Raw genomic sequence first — 16,935 nt, forward strand, 5'->3', positions numbered from 1 at the left:
CAGGGCTTACTTTTATTTTTTTATAAAAAAAGCTTATTATGTGATTTTTTTTCACCTTTTATTAGATCAATAGTCCAGTTCAGACTGAACCCGTTATCATTCCTGATCATAACTAACTATACTTCAAACATTCCAGAGATAAAGCCGCAAATCTCAACTCAATGTATTATATATGACACAAAAATCAGCAAGTCTTACATGAGCAACAAGTCAGTTTAACTTGCTACATACTGCCAAAATTGAAAAAATCCCTCAAAATTAAGGGACCCAACCAATCACATGTGGTGTAGCCAGAATTCCCAGAATAATAAAACAAAAAGGCCATACTTAACACAAAATTGTGAATACAGCCACAATGGACTAGACTTAGTTGATGCCTAATACATACATAAAGAATGAGTAATTATACACCCAGCAAGCATAACCTCCATTTTTAGCCATAAAAAGAGACCAATCGTTCCCCAACTACAGGTCCGGGAAGGGATGATGTAAAACCAAGCCAATTGTAATTCCGGTAGTTGGCATTACGACAAGCAAGAAAATCCTGCCCAGTGATATTTGTGACTATATCGAAAGCAAAATTTTAGTAACTTGTAGCTGAATGACCGCCTCACAATCACCCGTCATTGCCACAATCTATGGCACCAAACGCAGCACACATGGAATAGACATGTAACTGAAACTGTCGACAAAAGCCAAAGTAACAACTTACTTCCCAGCATATGATGTTATGATGTAGCGGTGGCTGCTGCCTTTTCCATTTTTTCTTTCTCAATCTCCTGTCGTCTTTGATCAGCATGCTGGGCAACTCCATTGGCCAATGCTTGATATTGGAATTCAAGAGTTTGAGTCAAGTTTTGGAACCTCAACGGATCAGAAGCTTGCATTACTTCAATAAAAGAATGAGAGTCAGTCACAAATAAAGAGTATTAAAGAATTATAAGATGCTTACAAATGTGCCTTTTCTACTCACCTTTGACTGTATCAACAAAAAATATAAAAGGATCAACCTCATCAATTGGAGATTGCAACTCATCGTCACTAAAATCATCATCATCATCATCATCAGAGTCATAATCCTCATCCGTCGATCTGAATGCTTTAGCCTACAAGAGCGAAATTTATAACTATTTAAGTACAATTAAGGATAATGATGGTCAATTATTCCTTCACATTTATTTTTTATTGACCGTTAATATCAATGAAAATTTTTAGGTTTTATTATTATTATTTTTTATAAATTTGAAGGCAATTTTCAGTATTTTTTATTTGAGATTTTTTTTTATTATCCCATATCCCTGTATCTGTATCCAATATTAGGACGATGTCCCCGTATCCTAAAAATCTAAAAATGACATATTGGATACTAGGATCCGCACCCGTATCCGATACACGTACTCGAGTCCAGGTAACATAGCCCTAAACAAATTGAAGAATTCCCCATCTATTGGTATAGTGAGCAGCAACAGCAGAAAGACAAGAGTAGTAGCTCAAGCAAATGAGCCATAGAAGGCATAGATATTCAGAGCTAGTTAGTAAGCTTTCCCAATGGTTTTATTTAGCACAGCCCGAGACAACAACCAGATTCCACACTACTTTGCAGTTTTCAGCTCATTAAGTATTAATCAACTCTACAACTGAAAGCGTGAACATGACAAAAAGACAAGGGTCCTAACAGTTAAAAATCTCACAAATACTCGAGTAAAATAATAGAAAATTTCAAGTATTGGCTCAACACAGGTTCAAAACCCACAAATACTCACCCGTGCTGCTAGACGGCTCAAACGATTGCTGTCTGCCTCATCCCCTTCTTCGTCGTCAACTCCCATTTCTTTGTCAGTGCCATCGCCTTCATCTTCATCATCAGACTGGAAACCATCCATGTCATCATCATCTTCAGTCTCATCTACCTTTGCAGCTTCTGTTAGACAAGGAATGAATAAAAGTCAGCATTCAAAAATCAAATATATAGTTGAAACGCAATGGATACATACCTGCAACTTGCTCCTTATACGCAACAAGCAGCTCAAGTGTCACCCGAAAAATGCGTCCAAGGGCTTCCACAGGTAATTGGTTAGCAGGAAGTGATAACAATGAGGTCAATCCCAGACAGCAAACTTTCTTATGATGCTCCCTACATAATATCAAACTTGAGCAAATTATGAATAACAATAAAACCTAACCAAAGCAATAACATACAGGAAGAGGGAACTAAGAAGAGCACACCTTTTAAAGTTAGCACGCACACCACTCTTTTTCACTTGTTGTATCATTTGGAACCAAAGATTAAATATTTCTGTAGAAACACCAAGCTGATGGAGTATCCCTAGTGTTAAAGTTGGGTTGTAATATAGAGCATTAGCAATCTGCAAAAAAATACATAAAACACATATTCAACTCATATATAGCTTGACCAAAAAATGTGGACTAACTGACCACGAGAAATCGGAGCAACAGAGCTGGGACATAAACAACTTTTCCACATATCAAGTAAAATAAAGCACACATCCACAATATACTATTCAAAGTCTAGAAAACAGGATCTTCACATCTATCAATAAAAGAGGTGTCTAATGATTGAAGTTTCTTCGCGAGTGAATTCGAAAGTTCTACATATTCTATAAAAGAATGTTGTGTAAAAGACAGACTACCACAACAATGCCAAACCCTTAGTCCAAGAAGGAACAATGCAGACTCATACAAGTAAATGGCTTGTAACTAACAGCATACCACTTGAATCAGAAGGCATTTTAAAAAGGGCTTCTCCGTTCTACGCAGACGCTCAACAGTGATCCTTAAATATGGTTCAAGCCAGTGATCAACTTGACCCCTGCAGTTTTGGAAAACGACTTCTATAAGCTTTGGTGCAGGCTCAATATCACCATCCTCAAGATTGTTATCAGCCATTATCTGAAACATATCCAATCTGTTAACAGCTAGAAGCACGAGAAATTGTGAAAATACACCATACGAAAGATGCATTCATAACACACACACACACACAGAGAAAAGAGACATACATATGCACCTCTATAAGCTAAAACAAAACAATAAGTAGTTCAGAATTAGAAACTCACAGAAGATATCATTTTCCAAAGACTCTGTTGGTAATCTGGATCTTTGCAAGTAAGAAAATGAGCAGTGCTACGTGATATGTAATTGTCCAAAGGTACCAAGATGTCTGCATAGAATCATGCATTGCATAAGATATTACCAATGTCTACAATCAAAAGCCTAAAAATTCTACAGATTGCAGAACGATAAGTACAAGCGTTAGAGCAGTGAAAGGAAACTTATTATTCTAATGAATTTTACAGGTAGAGATCGCTAAACGATGAACACTTCTCGCATTATGTAGAGACCAGATTCCAGTTTGGAATTAACCCTTTAAAACATTATTGAAGACTTTTTTGGAGGGGAACAAATAGACATGTAAGTCTTGATCCTAACCTGGACTCAATACCTCTAGTTACACATACTTTTCTCAATTACTGGTCAGGTCAGAATCAGATTAAATGTACAGAAATGATAAGTTCCTCCTCGGCCCCATACAAAGAGGAGAAACACATAACTGGTTGCAAGGTTACAATAGAAGAACCACAAAACTTACTTGGAAAGAAGTCAATAGCCCAATCTGACAGTGTCTCCATCATCAATGGCCAAAGACTCCACATCTCCAGAGAAATTGTAGGAGAAAAGAACGTCATGTAAGACACAATCTCCAAAACTTCTTCAAAGACCTCTGCAAAGACCACCAAAATCAGAAACATGAAATGCTTAGCAATCCATAAAAAATGGCAGGAGTAAATGAGTGTCAAACTAATTTAATTATCAGTAACAAGGTTGACTAATATGTTCTAAACATTGAAACACCAATTAAGTGTCAAACTATAACCACAATCATAAAAAATATTTTAAAAAGTTTTTATTATTAACCGCTGATAAGCTATATATCACAGGTTATCCTTGAGATCACTCAACAGCCTGCAAGATCCAAAAGGACCTCGCAGAAATTACCAAGATTGACGGGCACATAACATAGCAGCAGATAATATAATCTACATTCTAGCAAACAAGAAACTTCCTGTTCATCAGTGATTGTTGAAGATATTTGATTTTTTCCTAATTCACAGTGTGCTTCAGTACGAAAAGTGGGTACCGGTTTGGAGTAAGCTAGTTGACTCATTAACATTTCATTGAGTAGATTTACTCGATTAGACAACACAATTCATAAAGAGATTCAAAACTCAAAAGACAACTGATAATAATTGAAAAAATATTTTACATTTTATCAAGAATTTAATACTCATAATTTATCGCCGAGCTGTTTTAAAAAATAAAACTATAACAAAGTGATCTAAAAGAACAAGTCCAAGTCAGGAGGGTAATGGGTTATTATAATTCCCAGCTCTACCAAACTCATTTTTCTGTGGCATCCTTTTCTCGATATCTTAAAAGAGAAAAATATTCAACTATCATTTAGTGGCTCCCACCTAAGCTACCACTTAAATGGGGTTTTGAGGTTAGATGTATGCAATCTTACTCATGTGATCACAAAGAGGTTGTTTTCAATTGACCCATGATAGCAAACATTAATTGCACCTTCACATAAATAAGATCATATGATTTAATGAGTCAATTTACTTAAGTCCATTAGAATCTGAAACGAAAGAACCATGAAATGAACAAAAGTAGCGGAAAATAACAAGGGCCGCCAAAAATAAGGCCGGTCAGATGGATTAAATGCGAACACCCTACCAAGTACTAAGCCTTTGCACCTAGCCTTGTGGAAAAAAAACACCCACAAAACCAGCTCCAATTTTACAATAATCCACATGTAATTAACGAATCTGAGGCTTGACCACTTAATTCATAGATATGTGAACTATCAGCGATCTTAAAGATTTTCTTTGCAATCAAAATAAGAGGTTCACGCAAACGTACAACTTGAGTCATCTAGACCCTGAACTGATAAGGACGATAGAAAGAGCTCAGGAGACTTAAAAATAGGGCAAAGAAAGACCGAAGATGACTTGAAGGACATGATTTAAAAAAGATATGAAGGATCTAGACTTACTAATTAAAATGGTAGAAAATCAAAATGAATGGAGAATAATTCATGTGACCATTGAAACTGATATATTGGTTCATGTAGCAACCCGAATCTTTTGGCATTAAGGCTCTGGTATTGTTGTTGTAGTTGAGTAAAAGAATCTATTGTCTCATCATTTGATTTCTGTAACTTTTATATATTTTAGACGAGCGGTAAAATTGAAATATTTATATGCATATATTAAGTACTAAGGTATGGAGAATGGAGATGAAAACTATACATACAATCTGCTTTACTTTAAAAGAAGAGCACATCCAAGCAACTGAGGTATTTTCACGTTATACAGATTATTAATTACATTAAAGGCTACAAATTTTCATTAAAAAATAAATTGGTTTTGCATACACCAGATCCCCAGACCAGAGTAAAGATTTTATCCACTGTATCCTCTATGAAAATATTTCCCCAAATATTTATACTCATCAAGCCATTAAGATGAGCTTCAAATTAAAAATAATTCGTGCTTCAGTGACACTTTCAGTGTCAACTAACAGACTGTCAGATTTTTAGTCCATTATTAACAATGAAGGTTATTTCATCCATCATCGTTAGTCCATTATTAACAAAAACAGCACTGGTGGCACAATCAAACATGTCAAACTAAAAACCATACCCTGGCCATCTGTAGTTAACATCCTCCGCATTATAGGCAGAAGAGTAGGCTCGACTTGGGCAAAGAGATGAGGGAGCCTGCTGACAGATTCAAGAATAGTGCTAATAGCTCGCAAACAGCCAACAGCAGCCAATGCACCTCCCGGATCATCACCCTCTTCATCAGCTTCAGCAGTACTCATACACTTCCAGAATGCAGCAGCCTGACAATACAAGATGGAGTTCATGGACACAGGACACCAACAAATAATACATCTTTCGTGGCAAATCACATAAAAAAGAGCATTACCAAATTCTGACATAATCCAAAAGCATATGGTGCCATCTCTTCCCCAAACTTGTCAACAATGGTCTCCAGAGTGAATACAAGGTCTTCATTTTCCACTTCATTCATAAGTTTAAAAAATTCTGCAAAGATGGAACCCTATAAGAATATCTTGCATAGAATACAGAACATATAATGATACATGTATATAAATTTATCTACCATCAAGTAGTTGTGGTAAAATGGGCCGCAACTCCCCCAAATCTGCATACAAGAGTAAATTTAGATAATCAATATTTTCTAGACCGACCATGAACAATGATTGAATGTGAACAAAAAGAATGAAAATAAGACAAGCAACAGAGGACCTTTGCAAGCTTCCACAAATGAGCGCAAAGCAAAAACTGAATCAACTCGAACAGGAAGCTCTGGGTCACGCAGCCCAGCCACCACACTGTGAAGTGCTTTACGGAAATTGTCCTGATTAGAGAAGCTAATGTGGGCATACTGGCCAGCAACCCAAGCCGCCTGGCATTAAAAAGGTAGAGTAAAAATGATCATAATTTGAAATTTTGGGTGACAATCAACAACCAACATATATTGATATTATCACAACTAAAGAAAAAGATTCAATGATCCCTCAAACACAAATAAAGGAAAACAGTGAGCTTTTGAGAGACATCCAAATATGTGAAAATATGTCTTTAATAAAAAATAAATGCTGCACAGCAACTCAATAGCTTGAGTTTAATTCTCATTTCTCAAATCAAACAAAGTTGGCATTTACACAATAGAGGCATACATTTACACAGTAGAAGCATACAAAGAATATCATTACAAATACAGCCTTGTCATTCTCTATACTCTACAAAGACCAGCTAGGGTAAAGAATTGCTTGTGCAATAGGCAGTGTTAGATAGCTAAAAAGCCAAATGAAAGAAAAACATGTAGATCTACTTAAAACTTTCAATGAAAAACTAAAATATACCCACGTGTGGAATGTCGAAACAAGCGACATTATTATCCCTTTTTAGCATCAAAACAGTTTTGCATTGTCAATTTGTAACACATAAGAGGCTGTGATAAAGTGTCAGTTATACAACCCAAAAGTACCAATAAAAAAACAAATTAACAAACCTTAGCTCTTAAGTGACCAGCAGGGCTGTTAAACTCGGAAAAAACATGCTGAACTAACATGTGCTCCAACTCAGATTTGTATGGCGCAGTCTGTTTCAACTTATCACAAAGCGCACCTATAGCCAGAAGGGCTCCGTCTTTCTGCCGATAAGGTTTGAGTTCCACTGGGGTCTCATCATACCTGGCAGTGGCAATATCATTACAGCAACTGTAAAAAGTATCACAACCGGGTAGCACAAACAATTTAAAAAAGAAAGGTTCTTATACCTCTTGAGAATATCAACAACATACTGAATAAACTTTTGCAAATTTTCCTTGCCACGTTTTCTGACCAACTCACTCACGAAGTCCATTGCAGCAGTCCTTGGACTGTATAGATCCTCAACAATATCTAATAAACAAAAATAAGTGCATAACCACCAAGTGTTAAATCAACTAAAATAAACAAACTCTGGAAGACAGTTAAGAGCCGACAAAACTCACCATAGCCTTTCCTTACATACTCATGAGGATCCTCTTCCCAAAGTCTTTGATCATTGTCATTGAAACACATCAGCGGGAAAATTACTTCAAAAAGAAGAACATCAAGTCGTGGTTGCAACAAGTGATACATACTGGACTTCGAAATACTACAATATTAAATAATAAAAGATTAACTTCTAAGATTAGTACCAAAACTATATATTATTGGATACGCTAGCCAACAAAGCAAAAATGTACAGTTCATATATTTACTATCATTGTACATATATTACACAAGTTCACCTTTCAAAGTCACCCATCACATCAACATATAAAAAGTTGAAAGGATAAGGCAAATCTAAAACATTCAGAAGAGACACCCGATGGTCAATCTCTCAACATTGTTGGCAATGGCATGTGCATAATAATGATTCCATTACAAACATTATATTTTAGTATGAAGAAAATAAATGGAACGGAATTGAGTGTGTCCTCCCTTCCATCCTTAAGTATATAAAGAATATACATGGAATGGCATTGAGTGCGTCCTCCCCTCAAATTTATTTTAAAAAAATTGAGTTAGGTTACATAAAAAAAGACTAGAAATATAGATTTTTTATGGAAGCTTTTGTTGTAGACCCAAATTTTAGTTAAATGAAGGAACCTTGAAATATAATGAAACTTTTGTCATGAATAAGTGAAAAGGGCCCATTAATAACAGCAAAAAGCACACAACTTAAAAAATATAGACAGCACCAAACAATCACGAAAGTACACTTTTCACCAAAAAGAAATCACGAAATAGAAAATTAGTTTTAAAACGCGCAAGGTACTCCAAGACACTAAGGGTGTGTTTGGTTGGTTATTGGAATGGGTATGGAATGGTATGAGAACCCATTCCAATGTTTGGTTGTCTAATTTTACATTGGGTTCTCATACCAAAAGGGTTCCCATACCCTTATTTTCCCTAATATCCCATACCCTCCTAACCCCTAAAGTTTCAATATCCATTCCTCCCATATACAAACCCTAATTCCTAATCTTTGCTGCTCTTCAATCTTCATCTCCACGAGTTCTTCTCTGATTCTCCTTCAATCTTTTGGATCTTCCTGCTCCTGCTCCTGCTCTTCAATCTTCCTCCGTACTCTCTTCTTCCTCCGTTCGCTGAAACTCAATCTTCCAAAGTATGTACCTTTTTTTTTTTCTTTCTGCTTTTGATTCCCTTTTTAATTGTTAAACAATCTTTGTTTAGTGAGACTCAAGTGTATTGGAGATTGCTTTTTTATTTCACTTCGTCTTCCTTCTGCAATTTTTTTCAGATCTGCAACTTTGAGAACTTCGATTTCATGGATTAATTCACTTCGTCTTTCTGTTTTGCTTTGTACTGGATTTCATGGATGTTTGATTGCTTGGTTTATTTGTGGTTTTTGGATTGATTTCATGGAAATTGGAAATTGGGTCTTTGGAAATTGATGTATTGTATTGGAGGTTTATTTGAGGTTTTTGGCTTTAGTATTGGAAATTGATGTACTGTATTGGAAATTTGGCTTTGGAAACTGGAAATTGGCTTTAGTTTGTATTGTTGATGATGCAAATGCTCAGTTTGTATTGTTCAGTTTGTATTGTTTACTTTATATTGGATATACTGGAAATTGTTCAGTTGGGTTTACACAGTTTGTATTGGATTAATGCTCAGTTTGTATTGGATTAATGCAAATGCTCATTTTATTAACAATGTGAATTAGCCATAGTAATGATTGCTAGATTAATTTGATGATGCATATATACATTCACAGAAATGATTCCATCTCAATTAGCCATAGTAAGAAGAAGGAAGAAGAGACAAATTGAATTACTTGTACTTCTCATGGTTGTTAACAATGTCGTCACACTCATGTACTTGGTGATGTATATGATGGGTGTAATTGTTTATTAAATTGAACGACCACGTTATAGCAAAAGTGAGATGAAACACCTTAGACAAAAGCACTTGGATGCACTAATCAAGGATAGTGATATAGTCTGCAAAAGTGAACTTCGTGTGAATAGAAAAACCTTTTATGTCCTTTGTGAGATGGTCCGAGATGTCGGTGGTTTAGATGGCACTCGAAATATGTCTTTGGAGGAAATTGTAGCTATGTTCTTGTACATGTTGGCACATCATTTGAAAAATAGGACAATTGGAAGTCATTTCTTTCGAAGTGGAGAAAGTGTTAGTAGAAACTTCCACCGATGTCTTCTTGCCGTGTTAAAACTACATACACACTTGCTAAAAGAGCCGACACCTATAACAGAAGATTGTGAAGTGGATAGATGGAAATATTTTAAGGTAATAACATAATTTCATCTATATTATTTAAAAATCTACCCACTTTGTGTATTGTAAAACTTATCCCTCTTAACTTTTTTTTGTAGAATTGTTTAGGAGCCTTAGATGGCACTCATATTAGTGTTCATGTGCCAAGTGAGGATAAAGCAAGATATCGAACAAGGAAAGGTTCTATTGCTATGAATGTGTTAGGTGTATGTAACCCTAATTTGGAGTTTATATATGTTCAACCTGGTTGGGAAGGATCCGCTCATGATGGTCGTGTCCTTCGAGATGCTATTACTAGGCCTAATGGTTTAAAAGTGCCGCAAGGTAATCATACTTTTTGGTAGATTTTATATTGCGGAGTCCAATAAGCAATGTCATGACCTATTTTTTTTTTCCATATGTCAAGGTTCCTACTATTTGGTAGATGCAGGATACACGAATTGTGAAGGATTTTTAGCACCATATAGAGGTCATCGATATCACCTTAAAGAGTGGGGGGACCGACAACTAATTAGTGCGGAAGAGTACTTCAACATGAAACATTCTAAGGCAAGGAATGTTATTGAGAGATGTTTTGGACTATTAAAAGGAAGGTGGGGTATTCTTAGGACCCCATCCTTCTTTCCAATACGTACTCATGGGCGTATAGTTCAAGCATGTGTACTATTACACAATCTTATTCGAAAACATATGCCAACAAATTACACAATGTATTGGGATTCCGATAATGAAGAAGGCGAAAGTGATGATGATGGCCTAGATGATGAAGTTGATTTGATTACTCAAATAGCTACTACGGATGCTTGGACTGCTTATCGGAATAACTTAGCACAAACTATGTTTAATAATTGGAGACTTAGGCATAGTAGCCAAACATAAATGTTTCTTTAGTTTATTTGGATTTATGTTTGAGTTTTCCTTTTTATGATGTAATCGAATTTTATGGTGTTGACATACTTTTTTATGGTGTAATCGGATTACTTAATTTATCTTGCAAATAAGAAAATAGCCTTATTTCGTAATCTTTTTTTTAATACATCATTGTTGTATAGGATGAATGTTGGTCAATCTGTTCAAAGTGGAAGAGGGAAAAACAAGCGATCATGGAATAAATCTGAGGAAGAGTGTTTGATTAATGGTTTGTTGGAGATGAGTGCCGATCCTTCATGGAAAGCTGATGGGAGTTTCAAAGGTGGTTTCAAGAATAAGTTAGAGGAGAAATTGAATGAGAAGTTTCCCGGGTGTGGGTTGAAAGCTATTCCCCATATTGAATCAAAAATCAAATGGTTTAAGGATAAATATAATGTGCTAACTGAAATGTTTCGCACTTCTGGTTTTTCTTGGGATAATGAAAAGAATATGATTGTTTGTGAAAGGCAATCTTATGAAGAATTTTGTAAGGTGACTTGTTTACTATTTGTTAGAAATTATAACATATTGTAAATGACGTATCTTTTTTTAATTTCAGCAACACAAAAATGCTCAAGGATTATGGAATGTTCCTTTTCCTTTTTATGATCAACTGTCAATTATCTTTGGTGCCGATCGAGCTACTGGAGTGCAATCTGAGACTTTTGTCGAAGCTGTTGAGAATCAAGAGAAAGAGACCATTGAACTAGATAAGGGTGGTAGTGATGAAGACGATGAATTTGATGATAATGAGTCCGTCAACCAGTCAAAACAATCAACTCCAAGTGAACCTTCTTCAAAGAAAGGCAAAAAGGAAAAGGCTCCAAATGAACTAGCAAGGAAAAGGAAGAAGCCAGAGGTTGTGGACTTAACTTCTTCTTTTAACAATATGTCTTCTAGCTTTTCAAATCATATGAATGAGATGAACAAGCACATCTCTACCATTGCAAGTGCCTTCTCTACTACACAACTACATGAGCAAGCTATCATGGCTCGTGAAGAAGTTGAGGAAAATAAAAAAAAAATTTGGTTAGTGAATTGCTTCGCATAGAAGGATTGACAAGATTTGAAATGATGGAAGCTTCCAAGAGGTTGGCCTCCAATCCAAGTGAACTCTCACTCTTTTACCAATGCTCGGATGATGAGTGGAAGAAAGAGTTTATAAACAACCTCATTCATCCTAACTTGGATAAGTGATGTAATGAAAATGCTTAACTTATAAAATTATGTAGACTTTGTGTTTGGTTGTCAAAAACATATATTGGAATCTTTTTGTGTGGAGATGTATTGACACCATTTTGAGTGAAAATGTATTGAACTAGTATTTTTTAATTAGTGGTAATTATCTATTTGCAACATAATATGTATGTATGTATCTATATACAAACTGGACAGAGAATCCATTCCATAATTGAACCAAACAGTGTCAATGGATTCAATATCTATTACAGGATTGAACCAAACAGTTTTAGTCTGGTATGGGGCTCTGAATCCATACCATCCTGGTATGGGGTTCCATACCATTCCATTCCTGCTCACTGAACCAAACGGACCCTAAGGGTCTTGAGCCGTTGATACCAGCTTTTGGGTGTGAAGCGCTCCAGAATCCAGAAACGAAACATATAACAAACTCCAAAAAAAGTCTTATGAAACAGAAGAGGAAGAATAAAGAAAAAGAGGAGAAATAAAGGAGATGATCAGAGAAAACACATTGATTGGTTCCCACATCAATTGAGCTCCACTTGAGACCAAAACCAAAAGGTTCTCTAAAACGCTATAAGATATTTGACTTAAGCGCTTTGAAGCACTCACTGAACGAATCACCTAGCCCAACTCTATTAAGGCGCCCAAATCATCACGCGTGCCTAGGCGAGCATTTCAAAACAAAGGATAGGAAAAAACTTTTACAAGAAATTACTACATATAGTTGTAAAGGGTAAAATTAAGAGATATCAATAGAACTAAACCCACCTATTGCTTAGATATTGCAGAATAAGGTTGATAACTCTGTCAGGTAAATAACCCCCAGAACGGACCGCATTTAACAAATTTAAATGACACTCCAATATCTTCCCTGCATAAGTCTTCTGAAACATCTTAGCAAAAGCTTTGTTTTCCGGGTTTAGGATCCTCATATCTCCAAATCTGCAGAAATTTTCAAAATGCAACAAATTACCAACAGGATTATTAGATTAGATCCTACAACTATAATGTCTTGTCATTTCTAGACAACATAGATGCCAAATCATTCCAAAACTAGCAAACTACCTTGTATACAACCGATTTAGGATGTGAACAGTCCACTTTTTTACCTTCCACCAACCCCAAGATTTCCTTTGCTCTGAATCCATAGGCTGCCCTTCTAGAGGAACAGGCCTCTCCAAAATGCTTAAAAAAAGGACCATCCAAGCATTGAAAAAATTTGGTTCAAATAGTTGTTTGGGTATCTCCAACTGAAAAGGAACGAGTGAACAATTGTGAGCTTTGATTTGATAGATGGTCCCATCAAAATGTCATCCAGCTCAATCAAAAAGAAAAAGCAAGAAAAACAAGGTAACAAGTACAACTATCTAAGAATAGCAATTTACTTTTCTCAGATCACAAAACATACATATATCGATGACCAAAATATTTTACATATTAGCTTGATTAGTTCTGCAACATCCAGTGAAGGATTTGGGATCTGGACAAGATTGCTGAATATATTGAGCAACGGAGGAAATGTCTCCTCAACAATTAGATACACAGGTGTCCTCTCATCATCTGATTTGAACCTGCCAAAAAAAACACATTACCAGAGTAGATGAAAAGAAAAGTGCATATTGGATACAATAATATAAGGCATGAAATCATCCAATCCGAAGTATAACTAATAACTAAAAACTATGTGACCACTAACTAAAGTAGAATAGTGTTTCATTATACTGAATATTCTTTGGTAAACAAGCCCTCCATATGCCAGATCAACCCACAATTACAATAATCAGATCTAAGAAAGACAACCCTTCCTCAAGGGAATAATACAAATTGAGAACAGCTTGGCATTTATGATGATATGTAAAATCATAAACTTCAAATTGACAAGTAATAATCATGCATTGACATCATACAGTGAAGATTGCTTCAAGGGATGTCTGTCACCATTCACACAAACTAAGCAACCTTATCAATACAAAGAATAGTATGTCCATTCTTAAAATAGCATGACAATCATAGATCGGGCGGACCATCTAAAATACTAGTATATTCACATGGCAAAAAGCCATAAACCATCAGTGAACTAATGTTTATTCAACCTCAAATACATATAAAAAAACATAAAACTGATTTTAACCCCATAAAAGTTACTTAAAAGTATGACACTGTCACACTGCTCTTGTAACTGTAGTCCACGACAATGACAAAGCCTTAATCACAATATTTTGTTGGGTATATGAATCCAAAAAAATGACCAAGAACCACTATCGCTAACAAAGATTATTCAACTCTATCTAATACCAATAATAATATCTAAATCTAACCTAAAGTTAGCAAAATCAATTTCAATAAGCACCTACATATAAACTCCTCTTCTATTCCTTCATATGATTTCACAATTTCAAATCTATATTGTCATTCTTCACTGATATTATCTTTGTCATCTTCGGAAAACTTCTTCCTCTTCTAAGCTCCACTTTTATAACTTATCCCTAGAATTTTGATTTCATATTAACATGTTTTTCATATTGTTATTTATAGCAATAAAATAATGATAAAATCTATATATTTATGTCATCAATGCATACAAAATTTTTTAGCTCTTTAGTTTTAAATCATAATAAAAGAGAATCATACCTAGCATTAATTCACTGTCGAGCTTCACGCTGAGATCATTGACAACACTTATGTAACCATCAACAAACATGAACGACCTTCACATTACTCAAAACAATAATTCTCCCAAATCAAATTAATATAATTCGATCATGCTAAGGGACCTTAGATTAAAAGGTGCAGGCACACAAAGGCACAAAAGGAACCTAAAGCCTAAGCACAAGGCGCAAAGGGCAAGGGACAAGAGACAAAGAGGAAGCACAAGGTCTTAGTAGGTGAGGTGCCCCTATTCCTCAAAAACTTAGGAACAATTCTAAAGAATATTTGATACTTCAAATATTATGGGATTCATATTATAATTTTATCTTAAAACAATTGTTATCATTATGGTACGCCACTAATATAGAGCCAAATGAAACAAGAGAAAAAATCAACATTTCAAAGCATTTTGTCAAATTGTTCTGTCTAACTGCTATCACATTGTTATCAAAGAAGGGAAGAGCGAACAAACACCTTTTTATTCTTATCAAAGAACAAGAGAATACCTAAATCCACTTTTTATAATTATCACAATAAGCAGCATCATCTGTATTAGGGGACATATAGCTTCTACATTAATTCTATAACTAGTGTTCTCATCAAAAAATACATTCGACCTTTTTTCATTTGTTATTCAAAGAATGAATTTTCTATGGTTTCTTACATCAATCAAAAGATATAGTATAACATAAAGAAATAAGAAATGAGAAAGGGATCTCATGTCTCAACTCTCAACGGCTAAGCTGTCCATATTTTAGAAGCAGCATGCTAAACCTAAAGGTGGCATAGTTTCTCCCAATTAAGTTGTCTTTGTTTTTGGAATAATTTAAAGCTTTACAGCCCTTCACATACACCCATGTCGCAAGCCTAGGTAGAATAAAAGAAGAGACCAAAACCAAAAAAAAAAAGAGAACAGACTAGTAAATAGACAGAAATCAATTTACAGGCCACTACTACATTTACATGAGTAGACAGAAATCAAATACTTACTCGTATTTTCTAGCGATAATCCGCAAAACAAATAGAGCACCATAAACCTGTTGATCTTGTAAATTATTCTTCACCCAGAGAAGAAGAGCAGGCCACTGCTCAGGGTAATCAGCATAGATAATTGTTTTTAGGCACTCACCCAGCTGCACCCTGAAAATTACACCATATAACATCATATACATCTACCTTAATCTATTACATACATAGAGATTGAGTGATGATGGTTGTATGAAATAACACTTTCCCAAGCACCATACCTCAAAAGTGGTGGAACTTGAGTCACATATGCTAGTATATTCTGTCTCACCATATCTTTGTCAGCAGGAGAGATCTTGGATTGCTCATCTAATAAGAACAACATCATCAAGAATGTGAGAAATTGCGGCCACAGCTAAGGACGTATAAAACAGCACGAGAAAGGAAACAAACCAGGTTCATGGGGCGACCAATTCTTGGCAATGAAATTTTTGAAATGAATACTAGCAACCTGGCGTACAGCCATATCACAATTTCCATCAACTATTATATGTAATAGCCTGACAGTATGTTGGGGCGTGTATTGAAACTGCCAATTTACCAACATCAATGAAAAGGAATGAAAATACATCAAAAAACTGAAATTCAAGCATCAGATCAATCAATAGCACAATTGCGCGATCAACGGATGCATAAAAACTTCAAATAATAATAATGATGATGATGATAATCAAGAATTACAAACAAAAAAGAGGAACCTGATTGAGACTATCTTCAGCAGCTTTACGTTCATTAGGATTGGGACTAAGCGCAGCATGGAGAATAACCGCCAAACTGGGAAGATCCATAATTCCTTTCCCTCCCCCAAAATTGAACCACCAAAATTGATCAAGTGAAAGCAATCGCACAGTAGTAAGTTAACAACAACACTAAAGAAGAAGAGAAAGTAAACCCTAGAGATTGAGCCAAAGAGGCAGAATCTCAAAGGTTTAAAGGAGAGAAAATTGGTGAATTTTAATGGCGGAAATATGGACTAAGCAAAAGCAAGGTTTAGGAATGCGGAGCATAAGAGAGAAAGATGGTTTGTTTATAGTGTTTGAATGATTAGGGTTTTTGGATTGTAAAATTGGGATTTTGGAACCAAGTGTAAATTGTTAAAGACAAAAGATTACGGAGTATTTGGCAAATAATTGATAATTAATAGCTCATAACTGATTAGAATAATTGATTTGACTAGTCGATCTTATGAATTGATTTAACTAGTTGATTTTATTAACTGATTACGTTAGAGTATTTAATTAA

At 35.3% G+C, this 16,935-nt stretch overlaps 1 protein-coding gene across 1 annotated transcript; it reads right to left on the reverse strand.

The window, feature by feature from the left end:
• Positions 1 to 139: 139 nt before the first annotated feature.
• Positions 140 to 16,736, reverse strand: LOC130799993 (importin beta-like SAD2). Its single transcript, XM_057663312.1, has 22 exons — positions 16,392 to 16,736; positions 16,087 to 16,222; positions 15,915 to 16,002; positions 15,658 to 15,807; positions 13,427 to 13,589; positions 13,084 to 13,268; positions 12,787 to 12,960; positions 7,611 to 7,756; positions 7,395 to 7,518; positions 7,128 to 7,308; positions 6,359 to 6,518; positions 6,213 to 6,254; positions 6,015 to 6,133; positions 5,727 to 5,928; positions 3,611 to 3,742; positions 3,078 to 3,181; positions 2,731 to 2,910; positions 2,227 to 2,366; positions 1,995 to 2,134; positions 1,764 to 1,921; positions 974 to 1,106; positions 140 to 889 (listed from the first exon to the last, which is right to left on the reverse strand). Exons 1-22 carry the CDS (start codon positions 16,479 to 16,481, stop codon positions 729 to 731), a joined length of 3,108 nt encoding a protein of 1,035 aa, XP_057519295.1. The 5' UTR covers positions 16,482 to 16,736; the 3' UTR covers positions 140 to 728.
• Positions 16,737 to 16,935: the final 199 nt, after the last annotated feature.

This window comes from Amaranthus tricolor, chromosome 14 (genome assembly GCF_026212465.1).
Source record: "Amaranthus tricolor cultivar Red isolate AtriRed21 chromosome 14, ASM2621246v1, whole genome shotgun sequence".
NCBI classification, from domain to species: Eukaryota; Viridiplantae; Streptophyta; class Magnoliopsida; order Caryophyllales; family Amaranthaceae; genus Amaranthus; species Amaranthus tricolor.

Bases quoted from the DNA above. Each gene is read 5' to 3' on its own strand.
- LOC130799993 (XM_057663312.1), bottom strand. From the start codon at position 16,481: ATGGATCTTCCCAGTTTGGCGGTTATTCTCCATGCTGCGCTTAGTCCC. The intron at 7,519-7,610 runs GTGAGTTTTGTC...TTTGTTTATTAG, and splicing joins GTATGTAAGGAAAGGCTATG to ATATTGTTGAGGATCTATAC. The intron at 2,367-2,730 runs GTATGCTGTTAG...ATTTTTTTGCAG, and splicing joins AATGCCTTCTGATTCAAGTG to ATTGCTAATGCTCTATATTA.